At 40.0% G+C, this 18514-nt stretch overlaps 2 protein-coding genes across 2 annotated transcripts in view; one reads left to right on the forward strand and one right to left on the reverse strand.

The window, feature by feature from the left end:
* Positions 1-847: 847 nt before the first annotated feature.
* DUSP28 (dual specificity phosphatase 28) lies at positions 848-2503 on the forward strand. Its single transcript, XM_077825493.1, has 2 exons — positions 848-1195; positions 2360-2503. Exons 1-2 carry the CDS (start codon positions 848-850, stop codon positions 2501-2503), a joined length of 492 nt encoding a protein of 163 aa, XP_077681619.1.
* A 2962-nt stretch (positions 2504-5465) lies between these two features.
* LOC144270478 (claudin-19-like) overlaps positions 5466-18514 on the reverse strand; it is a 36235-nt gene continuing 23186 nt past the window's right edge. Inside the window, exons 2-5 of the mRNA XM_077826961.1 lie at positions 13597-13761; positions 13340-13421; positions 6937-7047; positions 5466-5565 (exon numbers count right to left, since the gene is read on the reverse strand). Coding sequence (XP_077683087.1) covers positions 5466-5565; positions 6937-7047; positions 13340-13421; positions 13597-13761 — 458 coding nt within the window. The remainder of the gene's footprint in view (positions 5566-6936; positions 7048-13339; positions 13422-13596; positions 13762-18514) is intronic.

Here is an 18514-nt window from a genome sequence, read left to right on the forward strand (position 1 = left end):
CTGTGGGGGTACTACCAATGGGCACCAGGGTCTGGGAGGGACATGGGGGCCAGTGGCAGTGAGACACTGGCCTGCAGAAGGTGCTCTGGAGGCTGGAAGAGCTAATTCTCTGAGAGACCAGTAGGAGGCACTGCAGGGGTGAGTCTCACGCTGTGACATAATAATCAATATCTTTATATCATTTCTTTGCTCACTTTTTATCCACAAAGTGCAGAATTATTGAAAACTTTCATCCCCCAAACATTCTGCAAGCTTCAGAAAGCTGTGCTCAGCAAAAGGGGGTGCTGTTTTCTATTAACATTAGCAATTTAGAAAATACTCCAAGCTCCTAAAAACAATCCACTGCTCCAGACTTGGTGCAATATATTCTATTTGCTTTGAGTTCATTTTATTCCTACCTGGTCAATATTTCAGGGGTTACAGTAGCATTACTTTCTGAATAAACAGGAGTCCTGGGGCAGATTAATTTATTTTTGTGTTAAGAAACTACAAAATTGTTGAAGGAATTGGTGCTATTCAAATTTCTAAACTGTTCTAAGATTGTTCTGTGGGCTCTGCTCTGTGATTTAATTTCTCAAATCTTTCTATCCCACTAAAGAGGGCACTAGGACCTGAAGGAATCCTTTAGTTCTGGTACAGTAAGTGTAGAATAAATATAGCACAGCACAGATGGCTAAGGCACAGGACAGCAGAAACAAGCCAAAGTGCTACTGGAAACAAACTGCACTTTCAATTAATCAGGGTTTAAGTATCATTTTGTGTTCTGCCACAGTTCTTAATGATTCTCATGGAAAGCAGCCTATGAAAGCGTCACAGGGCAGTGGTGACACTCCACCCTTTGTCGCCAATGTTACAGCTCTGTAAGATCACTGATTCTTTGCTAATCAGTAATTCTAGATCAGCTTGCAACAAAGAACTCCTCACTCAAGAGGGAGTTACATTCTGTATTAATGTCTCCAGGCAGCAGCCATTCCCAGGCCTTCACCAAGTTCGAAGCCTGCGGGTTCCTGTTTTTGATGACCCTTTGGAGGACTTGTATAACTATTTTGAACAGTGCAGCAATGCCATAGAGGACACAGTACGAAGTGGTGGAAAATGCTTAGTTTACTGTAAAAATGGCCGCAGCAGATCTGCAGCAATCTGCACTGCCTATCTGATGAGACACCAAAATCTCACTCTCAAGGATGCCTTTGAGGTACTGTACTTATGCTTGAAAGTTATACCTCTTATGTTTGATAAGAAATTCATTTCAAATTATGTTATGAATAATGACCCAATTCCTAAGACCACAAGAAATAAACAACATAGGAGACAGCATTCCTATCTAAAAAAAATAAGCACCTGAAGATAAAACTCTTTAAATTGCTTTACTGAACTTGGACACAAAGGAGTGCCATTATTGATAATACTGACAAAATCTGATGTAGTTTTATAGTTGCATTTTAGTGTCCTTAGCCCATTTTATTATATATAAAAGCAGGGCAAATCATGCTTTTTTCTTTTCCAATCTTATTCACAAATTGTATGAACATTTTCAAATGTATTCACTTGAAATCCTGTGAATATTATTGGACTGTAGTTTGTAAGCAGTTTTAAGAATATTCAGCATTCCAAATTTGAGCTGTTATGATTGGACACAATCCCATGCTAACTGTTTGGTCCCTGACTGGACAAGGGAAGCTCTTAAAATTAGGCTTCTGGAACAAATACAATTACCAAGTCAAATCTTTTTAAAGAAAACACAGTAGAATAGTCAAAGAAAGCTGGCTGTTTCTGTGAACAGTCCTGATTGCATTTGCAAATCCATGGCAAACTAACATAAAATGAGGTGTAGACAGAGAAAGCCACTCAGTGGAAAAAATCAAGCAAATCTGTGCAGATATCACTTGGCAGTGTTAATCCTGATCTCCTTCATAGCAGTGTTAGCTATGTAATAACCAAACACTGCACAGAGACAATATTTATTGTTCCTGATAAACAGTCCCTTACATACTAATAATGCCTCAACTTTGATTTGGAATGCCCTCCAAGTGGGGCTCAGTCTATATGTGCTTTCACCCTTGGCCTTTATTAGACCTACCAGAAAAGTTACTAATTAAGATGATTGTCATGTTGATGCCACTTCACTAGGAACTGGACTAACCCTCACTTCCCTAGATACAACAGATCAGATTACTCAAAAAATTATAACATATATTCTTTGGCATATGTGAAATGTGCTTGTTTTGTATATTTTTGTAATTATTCCCACATAAATATCAAAATCAACTTTCTCAGAGGTCTTGGGGAGGGGAGAAATATCTTGCCTAATTTCCTGCACAATTTCTACTACACATGTAATGTTTGTCACTTCTTCTAGACTGTGAAGACTGCCAGACCAGGAGTAGAGCCCAACACAGGATTCTGGTCTCAGCTGCAGAGATATGAAGAACATTTACAGATGCAGCATCAGTTGGGTCATTCTTCTGAAAAAATGATTTCTTCCAAATATAATTCTGATTAAATTTTTTTTTCAAAGTTAAACACAATTGCTTCTGAAAGGCCTAGCAGGGCTGCAAAACCAACTAGAAGAACATAATACACCCAGCCTTCTCTATGTATTTTTGAGGTTTGCATGACATTCAGATTCTGCAGATTTAAAAAAAAAAAATTCTAACCTTTATGGGTGTAAAGATAATCTTCCAAATATGAACAGTATAACCAAAGCAGTATTTTCCCCAATCCTGTAAAAACCTACAACAATGACATGAGGTGTGAATTTCCTGATTCTCCATTCAGCTCAGTGGGGTGCAACTTTAAAGCCTAATGAAGACTAAGTATTTAACTATTGATCATTTTAGCAGATGAAAAGGGGTAGGAGAGCAGCCCACAGGTGGTGGAAATTGCTGCAGGGAAAAAGGTACGGAGTGAAGCAAGGAAGAGAAATGAAGAGGGACAAACAGAACAGATAGGGAAGGGAAAAAAGTGGCCCTGTCCTAATGGTGAGCACGTTTTCCCTTTTTGAGTGATTCTAAATAGGACAATAGGATGCTGAACAAATAACCTTTCATTACTACATACAGGCTATATTCTACCCTTGATCTTGGTACAAAGCTCCCAATGACAGCAGTGGGAGAACTACTGTGCCTAGAACAGTATATAGTTCAAATCTGTACCCCATCCATTGGGCAATAATTAAGAATGCAATCTGGCCTCTCCACAAAATAAATTTGACAGCCCTCACCTACTTGTTCATGAGTAGGTCTAGAACTAGAATAGAGGGGCATTGTAGACCACAGGCTGAATACTGGCAGAGTTCTGTGTGGGATCTTACACAGCTGCTGCTCATTCTATGCCTGAATTAGCTGAGCTTTTCCTTGTTTTCAGCAGTACTGAAATATCCATCACAATATTAAAACAATTAAAAGACACACAGGGGAAGAAACTGGCATTATAATGTAATCTCCATCCATTCTATTACCATTTACTAAACCAAATGAGATTTAACAGTCCCCAAACTGACTTACTGAATAGATCACCAGGGTATAAAAACATTCTATATCACACATACAAAACAGTGTTTCTGCTAAGAGCCCTTATATGATTTCATAGGAAATATGTTATCTGGGTACATTGGAGACAGATAAAATTTACAACTTGGGCTACATTTAAATTTAATCATGGGGCTCAGAATCAACAAAAGTAGAGGATTATTTTATTGAACTGTTTTAATACATTTGAAATTTAAACAATTATGAAAGCTGTAAAACTGTCAATGTGAAATTTAATTTGGCATTGCACAGCAAACCAATGTAATTTTTACAAAGGTTAGCTAATCTTTAATGACTAAATGCTTATATAATACAAAGGGTATTCCCAGCAGCAGAGTAACTTGAGATGAAAGTGCTAATGACTGAAAGTTACAACCATAAAATTACTGCAGAACAGAGCCACTGTGGAACAGTTTGAATTAGACAATTCTAATTCAGTGGGTTTTTTCTTTTAAATCCACAAAACAATAAGTAAAAATGTAATCAATGATTTGGGAATAAGGCATCCGATAGATAATGCATCCCTTTATCAGCTGGTTTCTCCATTCCTGACTGTTTGCAGTATCCCTTGTATATTATTATATTTGTATATTTGCCATCCACTGGACAAGGATTTTAGTGTGTTGTGTTCTGCAATTTTTTTTAAAAAGTTCCACTACAAATCCCACATACTAGACCAGTGGTTCTCAAAGTTATTTGATTGCGCCCCCCCTGCTTTGTGTCTATAATAGTTTGTGACACTCCTGCCCCCTCTCATGCCACGGAAGTACCTATACCAATGTATGTGGCAGCAGTGCTTCACTTGAATCAAATTTTGACTTCTTTGTTTTTCACTTGAGTTGGGGGGTTTTCTGTTGCACAAATGAGCCAGTGATCCATTGCAATAAGAGCAAAAGCAAAACTGATTGTGGTCCGTGCTTACAATTAAATATCAGAGGGGTAGCCATGTTAGTCTGTATCCACAAAAACAACTAAGAGTCTGGTGGCACCTTAAAGACTAACAGATTTATTTGGGCATAAGCTTTTGTGAGTAAAAAACCCAAAAGCTTATGCCCAAATAAATCTGTTAGTCTTTAAGGTGCCACCGGACTCCTCATTGTTTTTACAATTAAATGTGCACATCACATCATAGCAAACAGATTAATATAGAGATGGCCATGACTTTTTATAATCCAATGCAAACTTAACAGAAATCCATGAAAATGCACAGAGTCATCTACAGTTAAATGCACAGTGCCTGATATGTCTGGAGGAATCAGCTTTGCTAGTTATTCATCGCTATGGGTAAAATGTGCACAGTAAGTTTTTTTTCCCCTAAAGCCTCTCACCCCACCCCAAATACATTCCACACACCCTAGGTGGGTGCCAGTTTGAGAACCTCTGTACTAGACATAATGTGAGTATCAATAAAACATGTCTTTAAGTGCAAATATAATAAAATTAACATTTCATTAATACTATCCATAACAACTTTAATTCAGAACTGCAAATCACACAAGGGTTAATTCTTATTTACTCTTAAAAGCTAAAACATTTTTAAAAAAATACAAAGCGAAGTATTAATAAAATTACAGTACATTTTACAACACTGTAGTTTTATTAGGCTGTGATTAGTTGTAGCATGTCAGTTTCCCTGTTTGAGCCAGTCAAAAATAGATTAACAATTACTCTTGGTTTGTTGTCAAGGTACACCATACATTATGGCTTCGTTTTGCTTGGTTTGTCAGTGAACAGGAAATCTCCATGTGGCAATATCTTTCCAGAAACTTAACTGTTTCAATTTTCAAAATATTCCCAGATGGAAGTATTAAAACATAGAACAACCTCAATACTGAGATAAAGATTGCAACCTGAACTAGAACACTCAAAATTAATTTATCTTTTTATTTGGATTGACAAAATGTTAACGTACAAACAATTAAAAAAATAAAAAGTTTACACATAATCTTTGGATGTCATGACTGTATCAGAATTTTTGGTGTAAATGCATGGCTGATGAGCTGCCTGGCCAGCTGAGTAGTCATACTTGCGGTCACTGTAATTAAGAAAAATGAACTGTAAATAATTAAGTACTATACATCCACATGCTTTTTGACAAAATCAGTTTAACTGATCTAAGCAAGAGTCTTTATTTACGCTAGTTGCAATTTTTAACACAAATCAATAAGATAAAAAATGTAATTGGAAATTGTCTTGGGTCCATGCTGTTGGGATCTCACGCATAGTGCAGAGCTTTAAATTCTGTACTAGGTTTCACTGAAGGACTTACTAAAATCAAATTTGAAAATTAGAGAGTCAGTGCATTGTGGGTCAGATCCAAAGCCCTATTAAGTCAACTGAAATTTGTCCATCAACTTCAGTGGCTTTGGACCAGGCTCAATATGCAATAGTATATCATGGTCAACGTAATACTGTCCCTCATTGGCTGTTCTCACACAGCTTTTTCTAATGTTTAAGTAAAGCATCATCCAACATGCTTCTTCCTTCTGTGCATCACCTTTTTTTAAAGGTTTACATAAATGTGGTTTATATGTACTTGGACCTAGTATTGCTTGGACATCTCAAGGGTGCACAGACCTGCTATTTCTGACAGCTGCAACCATTTCCCAGACAACTGCTGCATGTCTGACTTATTTCAAATAAAGATTATATTTTTCCAATGAAAAAGGATAAGTAGTCAGGCCAGAAACTTGATTTATCTGACATATTGCTAAACAAACCTTTCTACGAGAAACACAAAAAATCTCAGAATTTCTTAAGCTGTATCGGTTGCTTTGGAGGAAAAGGATTTTATTTTCTGCAAGATAAATGGAATTAGATCCTTTTAATGGTAGTGAAAATATGATTAGAAAATTATGGCACTACTGCCACAATACAAAAAAAAGTTAAAGGTCTGTATTGCAGTTTTACCAATACAAAGGAAGCTCTGCTCTTTGATTGCACAATTCAGGATCACCTCTAGGCACCAGCAAAGCAAGCACGTGCTTGGGGTGGCACAATTCCAGGGGCAGCATTCCAGCCATTTTTTTGTTTGTTTTTTTTTTGCTTGGGCAGTTGCGCTCTCAGAGCTTGGGGCGGCAAAAAACCTAGAGCCGGCCCTGGCACAATTCCATTGTATGATCATTAGAAGCACCAACACTGCCCATAATTATAAAAAATATAAAACTGATTATTTTAAATTTTTACAAGCCAGTGTTAGAGGTCAGAAGGATAGGCGTAAAGAGTATATACATGTTTACATCATGAGTTTATGGCAAGAGTCAGTGTTGAATTGACAGTCCTAGCCTCTAGTTTTTGCATGTACACAATACAGAAGTGGATAATTGGGGACAAACCCACTTTCTATGCATAAATTGGCATTGATTGAAGTATATCATTTATTTTGACCTTTAAGATGAAGAGCTACCTGTGCATTCCTCTTTTTCCCCTTTTGCATGAACAAGTCAAGAAGATCCCACCAAGCATAGACAAAATCGATCCAGCCCAGCCTAAGTACAGTGCATCTCCTAGTTCATACCTGGAATATGAAGGATTTTATGGAAGCATCATACAACAGGATCACACATAGAAGGTTTAAAGCTTTCTCCATTATATTATTATATAGTTTGTATGAAGCAGTAATACATTTTACACTGTACTAGCTGTAAGATGTGCTAATTGTATAAAAAGCTAGCATCATTCTTGGTAAAGAATGTAGAGAATTATAAACCAGGCAGTTTAGTTTCAGTACCCAATTAAATGTTACATAATAGATGATGTGGCCAATGATGTAAGCATTTGTATCTCTGCTTAAGTGCTTTGCTGAATCAGGGATTTAAAGAACAAAAAATTAATAAGCAATATGGAGATAAAGGGGGATAAGTAATTGCTTAGAAATACTGAAGAGTTGGTCATAGAGGACAGATATTTACAGTGTCTGAGAACAGAACACATGGAGCAACAGCTTGAAGATAAAAGGGGGAAAAGGTTTACTGCACTTATCCACTTACATCTGGAGATTTCAGTATTATCTCTTCAGAGTAATAATTTTCTCCTACACAGAATTACCAATACAGATCCCCACTGTAGAAGACTAGTAAACAGCTAAGCAAGTAGTGTCTGGTCTAGCACTCCTACCAAGAAAATGTTTAGTTAAAAGTGTGAACTGATCTGAAAGTAGCAACCTTAAAAATCTCAAAGACAGCAATGTTATAGGTGCATATTGTAGATATGGTTCTCTTGTTGTAATGCAGAAAACTTAGTTTCCTTCTAGCAAAAGAACTTCTGCCTATTCATACCAGGTCTGAATACAAATTCTCATCCAGTCTAGTCTTTGCTTTTCCAAGATTGCTTTACCCTTAGACTTCTCCTTATATTCTAATAACAGCTGGTGGATTTCCTGAAGGGCTTAACTCTATGTAGTCAACTGGAGTTCTCTTCACATCCAGCTTTTTCATATCTAACCTGGTATTACCAGCAAGTGGTAACAGTAAGGAGGACTAACCCTGAACATCAGTAATAAATAGTCAAGAATGACTGGTTTAGTCAATCTTTCACAATGCCAGATACAAACCCATCACCCTTTTCTTCTTAATGGAGAGCTTAATGTTATTATTTGTATGATAGCAGTACCTAGAAATCCCAGTCATGGATCAGGGCCCAACTGTGCCAGATGTTGTACAAACACAGAAAAAAAGACAGTCCCTGCCCTAAAGAGCTTGCAATTAGAATATAAAACAACAGATGGATATAGACAAATAGATGAGTACAAGGAAACAATGAGACAATATTGGTCAGCACGACATGCTGTGGTCTCGGCACACCTGCAGCCTAACCGCTGTCATGTTTTGTAGGCATCAAGGCAAAGGAGAGGTTGAAGGAGGAAGTTGAAGGAGGATAATGAAGTACTGTGGAACCTCAGAGTTACGGACACCTCAGGAATGGAGGCTGTCCATAACTCTGAAATGTTTGTAATACTGAACAAAGCGCAGTTCAGACTCCAGATCCAGCAGCTGACACTCCAGGCCCAGTTTCAGCAGCAGCTGAGCTCCATACTCAGCACCAGCATGAGTTTGCAAGCTTTCCCACTCAGGGCAGGGTGTGTGTGTGTAAAAACAGCTGTCCCCCTCCCCGGGGAGTGGGGAAGGAGTGAAAGCAGTGCAGATCCCAGTGCTGCTCCTGCTCTACTGGCTGGCTCCAGATGCCTTGGGCTGGCAGCCCCAGCGCCTTGCTGTTAGTGGCTGTCCCGTGCACGGGGGTGCGGACAGGCACCCCAGATGTGCCTATCTCTAAGATGCAATACAGGCACAGTACAGTATTGGCTTTTTTTAAAAAAAATTTTTGTCTCTGCTACTGCCTGATTGGTTTCACTTGGTGTCCCGTTGACTGGTCAGTCCGTAACTCTGGTGTTTGTATCTTTGAGGTTCTACTGTAGCTTTGTGGCTGTTTACAAGGAGCTTCTCCCAAGGGTAAGGGACAGCATGGGAGAAAGCACGAAAATGCCTGTTTGAAAATTTAACAAGTGAGCTATGGCTGCAGATTGGAATCAGGAGCTGACCCTTCAATAATGAATGAGAGGTGATAGACAGGTTGGGGATAGGCATGGAAAGTGATGAGTCAGAACCATGCAAAAAATGAGGTGACATGTCAAAGTGATGGGTAAGGAGAATGATCTTTGCAGCAGCATTCTGAATGGATAGGAATGGGGAAAGATTGCATACGTCAAGGGCAAAGAGAAGAATGTTGCAGTAATTGGGACACAAGATGATAGCTGAACTATGTGGACGGATAGGAAAGGCTGTATCCTAGTGGCCTTATGCTGAAAAAATCTGCAAGATTTAGACACAGCCAGGATGTGAGGACCTAGAGAGAGATCCAAGTTGAAGATGATGCCCAGATTACAGATGAGAGTGACTGGCAGGATGGTGGTGTTGTCTACAGTGTATGAAACAGGAGACAGTGGGAAGAGTTTCAGGGGGGAATTAGGAGTTCTGTTTTAGCCAGGTTGAACTTGAACTGACAGCTAGACACAAGCTGAGAGTTTAGTTTGGACAGAAGGAGACAGGTCCAGAGTACAGATAGTTCTGTGAGTAGTCAGCACAGAGATTGTAGTTGAATTTGTTTTGTGAGACAGATTACCTAGCGATAAAGTGTAGGGGGAGAAGAGAACAGAACCAAGGACAGAGCCCAGTGGAACTCCAACATAATGTTAGAAAGGGATGGGAGAGAATCCTCTAAAGCAGCGGTCTCCAACCTTTTTACGCCCAAGATCACTTTTTTAATTTAAGGGCAACCCAGGATCTACCCCATCCCTTCCCCAATGCCCCACCCCACTCCATCCCCCCCTCTCTCCGTCGCTCCCTCTCCCCCACCCTCACTTACTTTCAGCTGGCTGTGGTAGAGGATTGGGGTTCGGGAGGGGGTGCACGCTCGGCTGGGGCCGAGGGTTTCGCAGTGTAGGAGGGGGATCTGGGCTGAGCCTGAGGTACAGGAGGGGGTGCGGGCTCTGGGAGGGAATTTGGGTGTGGGAGGGGGCTCTGGGCTGGGGCAGAGTGTTGGGTCGCAGGAGGGGGTACAGGGTGCTGGCTCTGGGAGGGGGCTCGGGGTTGGGGTGTGGTCTGCCGCCGGGCAGCACTTACCTCCAGCGACTCCTGGTCCACGGTGCAGCGTGGTAAGGCATGCTCCCTGCCTGCCCCGGCCCCACGCCACGCCCAGAAGGAGCCAACGTGCCCCCGCCGCCTTTGGGGGGGGCGGGGGCACGTGGCTCCGCGCGCTGCCCCTCTGCAAGTATCGCCCCCGCAGCTCCCCTTGGCCGGGAACGGGAAGGCGTGGCCAAGGGGAGCTGCGGGGGGGAGTGCTTGCAGGCAGGAGCAGTGCGCGGAGGGAGATCTCTGCCCCCGCCCCCCGCTAGCCACCTCCATGGCCCTGGGGGGTGGGAGCAGGGGTCTCCCTCCACGCACTGCTCCTGCCTGCAGGCACTGCTCCCACAGCTTCCCTTGGCGGGAACGGGGAGCCGCGGCCAAGGGGAGCTGCGGGGGCGATGCTTGCAGAGAGGGGCAGCGCGCAGAGCCATGTGCCCCCGCCCCAAGGACCGCAGGGGCATGTTGGCCCCTCCTGGGAGTGGCATGGGGCCGGGGCCGGCAGGGAGCCTGCTTTAGCAGCAGCCGCGCTGCGCCACAGACCGGGAGCCGCAGGAGGCTACACCGCAACCCCCGGCCTGAGCCCGCTCCCAGAGCCAGCGTCCCAAACTCTCTCCTGCACCCCAACCCCCAGCCTCCTCCTGGAGCCAGCATCCCATAGCCCCTCCTGCTCTAAAGGACACACAGAAGAATCAGAGAAGTAGAATAAAAAACCTGGAGAGGATGGAGTCATAGAAGCCAAGGGAGGACAGATTTGTGTTTTCTAGGAAACATAATAAAAAGTACAAATGAGATCCACACTATTCAAAAAGGAACAGCAGAGATAAGTTCTACAAAATATTGGCATTATCATCAACTTCAAGAACAAATGAGACAAAGTAAAGCTAGGGAGAAAGGGCTGATCGCTAAAGGAGCTGAGGAAAATTTCATTATGAGTTAGTACAAACTAAAATGTATTGAAAAGCTGCCCACTGAAGAGGAGAAAGGCTTGGGGCTGGTCTACACTAGAAAGTTGAATGATGTAGCTGGGTCAACCTAACGATGTGAAAAATTCACACCCTGGAGAGACAGTTAAGTCAGCCTAAGCATCAGTGTAGAAAGCACTAGATTGATGGAAGAATTTTTCCATTGACCTAGTTACCCTCCTCTCAGAGAGGTGGATTTACTACAGCAAAAGAAGAGCTCCTTCTGTTGCTGTAGTAATGGTCTACACTTCAGCACTACAGAAGCGTTTCTTGTGTAGACATAGTCTTGGACAAGTAAACTGGAAAAAAATATCTACACAGAGCCAGCTGCTAACTCAAAGATGGGAAAAACTAATGAGTTTCCTGACTTCCTCCTACTCAAAAATATGTGTTGAAAACTGGTGAAAGGGTAATAAACATAAAGGTACATAAACAAAGGGTAATGATAAACAATGAACTAAGTATGAGGTGGGAGGGAGGGAATGAAGTGATCAGGGGGGCCAGGGGTGTCCCATAGGTATCTGCTAGGATCTGTTTGATGTAACAGCTTTATTAATTAAATGGAAGAAAGAATAGAGAGCACTGTAATGAAATTTATAGAGTAAACTGAATTGGGATGACAGGAACACAACATATACCCACAGCTAGCCAAGAAATGAAAGAACAGAGGTTGTCAGGTACAGCACACCTTCTTACAGCTTCAGCTGCAGCTCCAAATAGCCAGTGCTACAAGGAGGCATTCATGCAACTTCAACAGATATTGCTTTTCTAAAAGGTTCCCAAAGCTCAGAGGACCAGCAGCATAAAGGCCATGCTTGCTAGATTCCTAATGTCTCAGGAAGCATGCACTAGCCTGCTTCCAAATGCCCTCCCCTTTCTTTCAGTTGAGTCACCAAGGCAGCTGGCTGAGACATCCACCATCGGCTCTGTACTACAAGCTGACAAATTTGGACCCTGCCCATTGCAAAGTGTAAATCCCAAAGATCTGCCCTTTATCCACTTTAACATTTCCCAATAGATAGTGAAGATAGTTCTGTATACAGTATAGCCTGGAAAGATGAATATGGATTATTGCCATACTCAACAAGTAAGTTTTTAAGCCTAGAGACAGAGGAAGGGTGGGGATATGGAGCAAAGGTAAGAGGTCCTGGAATTTTTCCTGGATGCTTCTCAATTTTAAACTGTTAATGTTATTCTGAAAAGGTAATATATTACCTTCAAGTTCTTTCTTTGGAATTTATATTACATTCAGAGAAAAGGATCCTGGAGTGGGCAGAAGTCACTCTATTATATAATATGTTCATACTCAAATTTGGTGGTGGCTATTTTTAAGACACTCTTAACCAAACTCCATTTAGTCTGAGGGAACATATCATTACACCGTTATTCTCTAGACAGGAAGCCAGGATACCAAAATGTCCATCATTGTCATATCCTCCAAAGCTGTTACTGCTATTCTATGAATAGGCTTCCAAGATGTTCAAAATGCAGTTTAAGCTGTATCCATTCTACTTAGATTGTAAGCTCTCTGGGGAAGGGACTGTATTTATGTTCCGAGTTTGTATACCACCTAGCATAATGAGGTCCTGTTCCCTGACTAGGACTCCTAGGTGCTATGGTAATACAAATAATTATTAATAAAGCCAAGTCCTTTGCACAGCACCACCTATTCTGTGTGTTCCACCTTCCCTCAAAAATCTCTGGCCACATAGGAGAGGCTCTGAATTTCAGGGAGCATGATGGATCGAACAAAGAAAAGCCATTTTGGAGCAAGCACACCTGTGGATCTGGAGGATTTCTTGCTGGTAAATGCTCCATGTCACATTAACTTTGGTTCTGCATTCTAAGAGCCCCAAAAGGGTCACAGACAGCTGATGCAATGGCACATCAATGACAGGAGAGCCTGGCAATAGAACAGAGGGACATACACTCTGTGCCAATGCACCATGATTGAGAATTTGAGGCTCGTATGGCTTGCATGTTCCTTGACTCCTTGAAAGTGAGGTCATGGCCCAATCCTTCCACCTGGCAATAATTCCTCCATCTAGTGGGAAAGAGGATTTCAAAGACTCAGTTGTTGATACATTTTTCTTTAAGCAGGATGGGATAACTTGACCAGTACAGACTACGGGGTCCTGGAAAACCCTTACAGGAAACTGCCCACTGAAATTACTGATGCCATCTTAAAAATATTCAGCAATTTGATACACCAGGTCCATTAACTTACTTGGTTCCACCATACAGTGGGTCAAAAAATTGAGCAGTAATCCTTGCAGCATACCAAGAAACAGCCACCATAGATGAGAGTCCTATGGAGAAAAATTCAAAATGCACATACTTAAATAAACCTTTAAATAGTTCTATAGCTTTAAATTATGAAAATAGATGTACTTTTCACTTAGTTTGCTAATCATGAAAGCAGTATTGAGCTTTCAGTATTGAGTGTCCTAAGTTCAGTCTCAATGCACAATGATGGTATCTTACCTGCTAAAATGAAGATCACTCCCCCCGTTACAGAAATCTTTACTTTTGTATTTTCATTACTCATCCCAACTTGTGTGCACTTTAAACCAAACAATGACAGCACAGTAGCCAAGAGACCCAAGACGATGGAAATGATCATCAGAGCACGACATGCTTGTATGTAAGCTGCATTAGAAAAGCGGGACAAAAAAAATCAGTTCCTGCACAAGTAATTTAACAAAATTCCATTTTGAAAGTATATGTTCATCAAAGAAAACATCAAATAATTATCAGAATTAGTGATGAGTGAAGCTTACAAAGTGTAGATATTTGGTTTGCAGAAGCATCTAAAAGTCAGAATGTTTATGCAGTATAGAAATTAATGAGGTGGCAAACTTTAATGCTGAACTGGATTAACTAGTAGTGATGGGGTTAACAGTTTCAATAACACCTAATAGAGATTTTTGCTAACCTGAAAAATTACACCCAAATGAGTGAGTTGGTTATCTGATCACCAGAACTATATGAACCATTGCTTGTTGTAAAGCCAAATGTAAGTTTTTGTGTCCATTAAAAATGGTGTGTGAAAAAGAGTAGGTACTAATTTAGAGGAGACCTTGGAAATCTAGATCTTCATGTTTAAATTCTCCTATGCATTTATCAGATGTTCATTGTATAAGCTATTTGGGCTTGTAAGAAGGGTGAGTGCACAGCCTGAACAGACACACCTTTCTGGAAAGTTTAGGGTTGCATGACACGGAACTGTGCATCACTAAAGATAGGGATCCATATGGACAATGCTCAAAGAATGTTAAGATTTAGTTCTTTCAAACTCCTAAAGTATTAAACAGGATTACTTGTAATTTACCAGAGGATTAAATCATACCTTTAGGGTAACTGATGTAAAGTTTAATGATTACATTTTCTGACAAAGGGATTTACTACTACACCCCTTATCACATTATAATAATCTAAACAACCTTAACTATGGAGCTGCTAGAGTTAATTCCATAACAGGAGGGGTTACTCTCAATTTTACTTTTTTATTTTTTATCAGGTTACAAACTAAGCTAATTTACATCAATAGTAATTGCAGCACATGATTCTACATCAAAGATGGCACAGAGCTAATTCCACCACCTAAATCTGTTTCATTGCCAATGTTCCATTACACAATAGTTTTATTGTTTTTCAACTTAATTTATATTTAGTCTCTGACCTTCTGACGTCCGTTCAATATCCTAGTTATTGCTTAACATTTGCTTGGCTGTAGTTTTTCCACTTCCAGCTTTGGAGAAAGTAGCAACAATTTGCACATAAATGGCATCTGTCAAAGACCTTGAGAAAGCTAATTATTATTCCCATTTGATAAACAGGAAAACTGAGGCACAGATACTCCGTGACTACCTGATTCCCAGTCCCCCACTCTAACCATTACATCATGATGACTCTAGATGAAAATATGTTACTTATGTTTAAGATTAGATAATATATATGGTGGACAGAACATTCAGAGTGAACCACTTTGAGGTTGTGTATAGAGCACATAATAGTGATTAAAATTTGTGTTGTTTTCCAGTCAGTCTTGTTCAAATATTTGAACCTTCAAGCCAAACCTGTTTTTAAAATTTAAGACTCATAAAAGGAAGCCCAGTAGGTTAACGCTTATGCATCCTCTGTGTATGAATTGTATTCTTTATACTTTAACACCAAAAAGGGCAATTTAATTCCTGTCTTGTTTTAAGGCCTGATGATCAGTATGTAAATAAATGGTCAATGGCGATAGCTGAATCTCAATTTATTTTGCCAAAAACATATTAAATACAATTTCTGTTTTAGTCCAAAGTGCTTTCACATACAAGATCCCAAAGAATGTGAATCTGAATATCAAAAATAGATTAATTGTAGGAGGTGGCTGAAGAAAGCAAGCTGGTCAGTTTCACCTTCTGGGGCTTCATCACCCAATTTGAGGTCCTGGAATCCTCCTTTTAGATACTGCAAAACAAGTTTCTGCATCCTTAGGCCTTTTGTTGAGCAGCTCATCTTCTTTCCATGCAAAACTGTTTGATGTTTGCCTTCTTAGATTCTCTCTCTGCACTTATTTTGTCCAGTAGCTTATCTCTTGGACCCACCATCTCACCTTTCTTGTTTTTCGTCAATCTGCTCTTCAGTTTGTTTTTCTATTTTCTTTGTTCAGTTTTCTTTTTCCAGGACATCGTTCATTCTTTACCTATTTCAATCTCCTCCTTTGATGCAATGATGGGATACAAAGTATCTACAATAGCACCTCAGAATTATGAACACCAGAGTTACAAACTGACCAATCAATCACACGCCTCATTTGAAACCAGAAGTACGCAATTAGGCAGCAGGAGAGACCAAAAAAAAAAAAAAAAAAGCAAATACAGTACAGTACTCTGTTAAACATAAACTACTAAAAAAATAAAGAGAGAGCAGCATTTTTCCTCTACATAGTAAAGTTTCAAAGCTGTATTAAGTCAATGTTCAGCTGTAAACTTTTGAAAGAACAACCTCCATTCCCGAGGTGTTCATAACTCTGAGGTTCTACTGCATTATATTTCCATAAATATATTCCTTATGTGAAGCCTTGATTAACCTCTCTAATCTGAAGCAGAGACACTGAATCTTAACTCAAGAATAATAAAACTAGAGTTTAAAGTGCCAATACAAATAGAAATTGGCAGCTGATTAACTGCTTAGTGACAAAAGCTTGATCTATCAGCTGTAACACGTGCTAAATACATAAATAATTTAATATAGTTGCAGGTTTCAGAGTAGCAGCCGTGTTATATCCACAAAATGAAAAGGAGTACTTGTGGCACCTTAGAGACTAACAAATTTATTTGAGCATAAGCTTTCATGAGCTACAGATCACTTCATTGGATGCAGTGAGCTGTATCTCACGAAAGCTTATGCTCAAATAAATTTGTTAGTCTCTAAGGTGCCACAAGTACTCCTTTTCTTTTTAATATAGTTGATCTCTTATGCACCACACTCTGAATTAGCAGTGCCTAAAATAAGATATTCAATCAAACCACTTATCTGTGTTAAAGGGATCTAGGTATCTTTGACTGTATCTGTATTATACAAATACAGATTCTGGGCCATATCCTGCCCTCTATATATGCATCAACTGTGGTCAGATTGTTAAGTTTAGTTTGTTCTCAATACTGACTATTTCATCTACTATGCTGTGAATTGCCCATTTACAGTTGCTCACATAAACTTTGGCTGTCATAACTTTTAGGCACCTGACTGGGTGATATCTTATCTCCACTATCAGTTTTTGTTTCCTGAACAGTCCCCAAACCCTGTATAACACTCCTTTACTTCTAAAGTTTCATACTTCAAAAATAATTGTATTAGGTGTCCAAAGAAGCTCAAGGCATCTTATACAATAGATGAAAATGTAAAAGTTAAATCAAAATTAATATACTAAGTGAAGTCCTACTGATCTAAAAAAAGGTTTTAAACCTGATTTAAAGGGAGCTAAATCTGATATCAGAGGGCACTCTAACCAGCTAGGGCTGCCAATGCAGAAACCTTCAAGAGATTCCTCCTGCTTCTCTTTAAAACCATGCTCTAACAGCCCATCACCAAAGATGCCCTTCCTTTCTACCTCTGATCTCATTCATTTTCATTGTTTCAGCTACATTTCTGTACAGATGATTCCTGAATAACCTCTACATTGGAGCTGAACACTGACCCTCATCTGTGCGATCTTATGCTTCCAGCTCCCTCAGGAATCCTCTGGATGTCCTGCTGCTCTCTTAATCTCCAGAACTGAGCTACTTATTTCTTCCAAACCATTTTTCTCCACCCTCCTGATCTGTCACCATAACAACTCCACTATCCTTCCTGTCTCCCAGGCTTGAAACTCTCATCTTTGACTCTTCTCTTCTTCCATAAATCCAGTGTCTCCAAGTTCTATTGCTTTTTTCCTCTGTTATAAGAAAATCCACTTTTTCCTTACTATCTTCATCTCTTTTCTTGTCTCAAATATTGCAAACTCTACAGCCCCCAGGATATCCAACATACTTCTGCTTAAGAAACATTCCCTTCCCGCTGGTCTAACCACAGAGCCACCCTCTGAATATATTCATTCACTTCCTCTTACTGCATCAAATTTAAGATTCAAGTTCTCACCAGCCCTACCTATAAATTTCCTATATGTCTGCTCTCATTTCTCCCTTAGACCCCGTCCCCCACTCCCACTCCCTACTATGCTCTCATCCTCCTCCAAATCCTCTTTCGGTTCCCTTTCTTTCCTCCCACTTTTGCCTTTGCATCCTCACTCCTAATATTCTTGTCTGCCTCCTCTGAGTTTCTTTAAAGCCACATCTTCCAAAAGGCTTTCTTACCTTCTTATCAGTGACACAGTCCTGTGTTACTGAGTAGGGAATTCTAAAAAAATTCCCACTGGTATCACCACTGTGTAAATTTATAGTGCCGTATAAATAATTACTAATAAGATGCTATGTGGAGCCAGAAGCTCTAAATGATGAGGCCCAGTCCAGTGGCAGATTTATATCCTAACACAATCCATGCTCAAATAAGCAGCCTGCAGACAGAAAACAGGCGGATATTATCCTAACTGTTATTGCAGAATGCAAGAAGTTTATTCACACCACATTTTATGTTCTTCTCAGTCTAAAGTAATACAAAGAAAACTACACAAACCATTTTAAAACTGCTTGTGAGAGAAAAATAGTTTAAGGAAATTATAAATCTCCACTAGCAGGAGCAGTTACCTTTTACCTTTAGTGTACTGTAACTTAAGTTCTTAAAATGTAATTAAAATCTTTTCTAAATTAGAATGTATGTTTTAGGGCTTGTTTACACATTAAATTTATTCTGGTTTAAAGTAGAGTGTGAATTTAAAGTGGAATAGCTACTGTGGAATAACTCCATGTGCAGA

This window comes from Eretmochelys imbricata, chromosome 9, assembly GCF_965152235.1.
Source record: "Eretmochelys imbricata isolate rEreImb1 chromosome 9, rEreImb1.hap1, whole genome shotgun sequence".
Taxonomy (NCBI): Eukaryota; Metazoa; Chordata; order Testudines; family Cheloniidae; genus Eretmochelys; species Eretmochelys imbricata.

Bases quoted from the DNA above. Each gene is read 5' to 3' on its own strand.
- DUSP28 (XM_077825493.1), top strand. From the start codon at position 848: ATGTTACAGCTCTGTAAGATCACTGATTCTTTGCTAATCAGTAATTCT. The intron at 1,196-2,359 runs GTACTGTACTTA...CACTTCTTCTAG, and splicing joins CTCTCAAGGATGCCTTTGAG to ACTGTGAAGACTGCCAGACC.